This window comes from Solanum tuberosum, unplaced genomic scaffold (genome assembly GCF_000226075.1).
Source record: "Solanum tuberosum cultivar DM 1-3 516 R44 unplaced genomic scaffold, SolTub_3.0 scf00570, whole genome shotgun sequence".
In the NCBI taxonomy this organism is placed as follows: Eukaryota; Viridiplantae; Streptophyta; class Magnoliopsida; order Solanales; family Solanaceae; genus Solanum; species Solanum tuberosum.
This window is the reverse complement of record NW_006239488.1, coordinates 173910-175487: the sequence shown is the minus strand read 5'-3', so window position 1 is coordinate 175487 and position 1578 is coordinate 173910. Positions and strand designations below refer to the sequence as shown.

Genomic DNA, 1578 nt, shown 5'->3' with positions numbered 1-1578 from the left:
TATATTTACTGTTCTGTTCTATTCTAGAACTTTACTATGAGACTTGTATATTTTATTCAGATTCTGTATTAGAGGTTTGTACATGTGACAACCAATTCTGGGGTTATGTTGAGTTTATTTAAAGACTTCCGCTTATCTTTCTATCTTATTCTTGTTTATAAATTCTGTATCGTCGGGTTTTTGGGTGTTAGGCTGACGTGTCCGGTGGGGTTTGGGCACGTGCCATCACATCTGGTTTTGGGGTGTGACAAAAATGGTATCGGAGCCCAGGTTCGAAGGTCTCACATGTACAAACCAAGTCTTAGTAGAGTCTCGAGGATCGGTACGGAGACGTCTGTACTTATCTTCGAGAGGCTATGAAGACTGTTAGGAAAGACTTCTTTTTTTTCATTCTGTTCTTATCGTGCGAGGTTGTTATCATGTGTGTTGAGTATCGCGTGATGTTTTTGGCAGATGCCGAGGACTAGAGCTACCGGAGTTAGGGGGGAGGCAGCCCCCGAGGTCAGAGTTGAGGCCCCAGCTAGGGGTAGAGGTCGGGCTAGAGGCCGAGGACGTGGTCGAGGCCGTGCCAGAGGAGCGGCACCTGCCCGAGGCCGAGGTAGAGAGCCTTCACCTGAGCCACAGATTGGAGTAGCTGCAGAGCAGGCTCCTGCGGGCCATGCACCCCCAGTTCATGATGACAGACTCGACAGGATGTTGGGGTTATTGGAGCGTCTTACTCAGGGTGCAGCAGGTATACCAGCGGGGTTACAGGCTGGGGTAGGGGCACAGGCCCCTGGTTATCAGCATCAGATTCCAGTGGTTCCAGAGCCGGTGGTTCAGCCACCACAGGTTCCAACACCTGTTGTAGGTGTACCGGCAGCCCTTGAGGTGGCCTTGGCAGATGATGACCAGGTCTGCTATGAGAGGTTTCAGAAAATGAAACCACCTCAGTTTCATGGTGCTAAGACCGATGATGCTCACGAGTTTTTGACCTTGAGTCGAGAGATATTGGCGGCGGTACGCATGTTAGGTGAGAGGGGCGTCCGATTTGTGTCCCTTCAGTTACGCGGTGTCGCTAGGGAGTGGCTGAGGACCTTCATGAGTTCGAGACCAGCGGGATCTCCTCCCATGGAGTGGAGTGAGTTTGCTAGTGCCTTCGAGGGTCGTTTCATCCCTTGGAGTGTACAGGAGGAGAGCCGTATGAGGTTTGAGAGTTTGGTGCAGGGTAGCATGTCAGTTGCAGATTACGAGGCTCGGTTCTGTCAGTTGTCGAGACATGCCTCTGCTTTGATTTCAGGTGAGCCTGAGCGGATTCGCAGATTTGTCAGGGGTTTGACTCCCACTATCCGTAGTTATGTGTTTAGATCATCTCGAGAGGGTGCTTCCTTCCAGACTATAGTGAGTGCAGCCAGAGAGGCTGAGTTGCTTGAGCGGGATGATTTTGGTGGGCCCAAGAGGGTCCGTACAGGTGGTCAGTATTTGGGTACCTCGTCAGGAGGTAGGGGCCCACACAGGGGAGGCGGGTCCTTCCAGCGTCAAGGGGCACAGGCCCCTGGTTTTCAGCATCAGATTCCAGTGGTTCCAGAGCCGGTGGGT

At 52.2% G+C, this 1578-nt stretch overlaps 1 protein-coding gene across 1 annotated transcript in view; it reads left to right on the top strand.

Annotated features, from left to right (window-relative positions):
• Positions 1-453: 453 nt before the first annotated feature.
• LOC107058615 (uncharacterized) overlaps positions 454-1578 on the top strand; it is a 2157-nt gene continuing 1032 nt past the window's right edge. Inside the window, exon 1 of the mRNA XM_015304524.1 lies at positions 454-1572. Within this exon, the coding sequence (XP_015160010.1) occupies positions 454-1572 (1119 nt within the window). The remainder of the gene's footprint in view (positions 1573-1578) is intronic.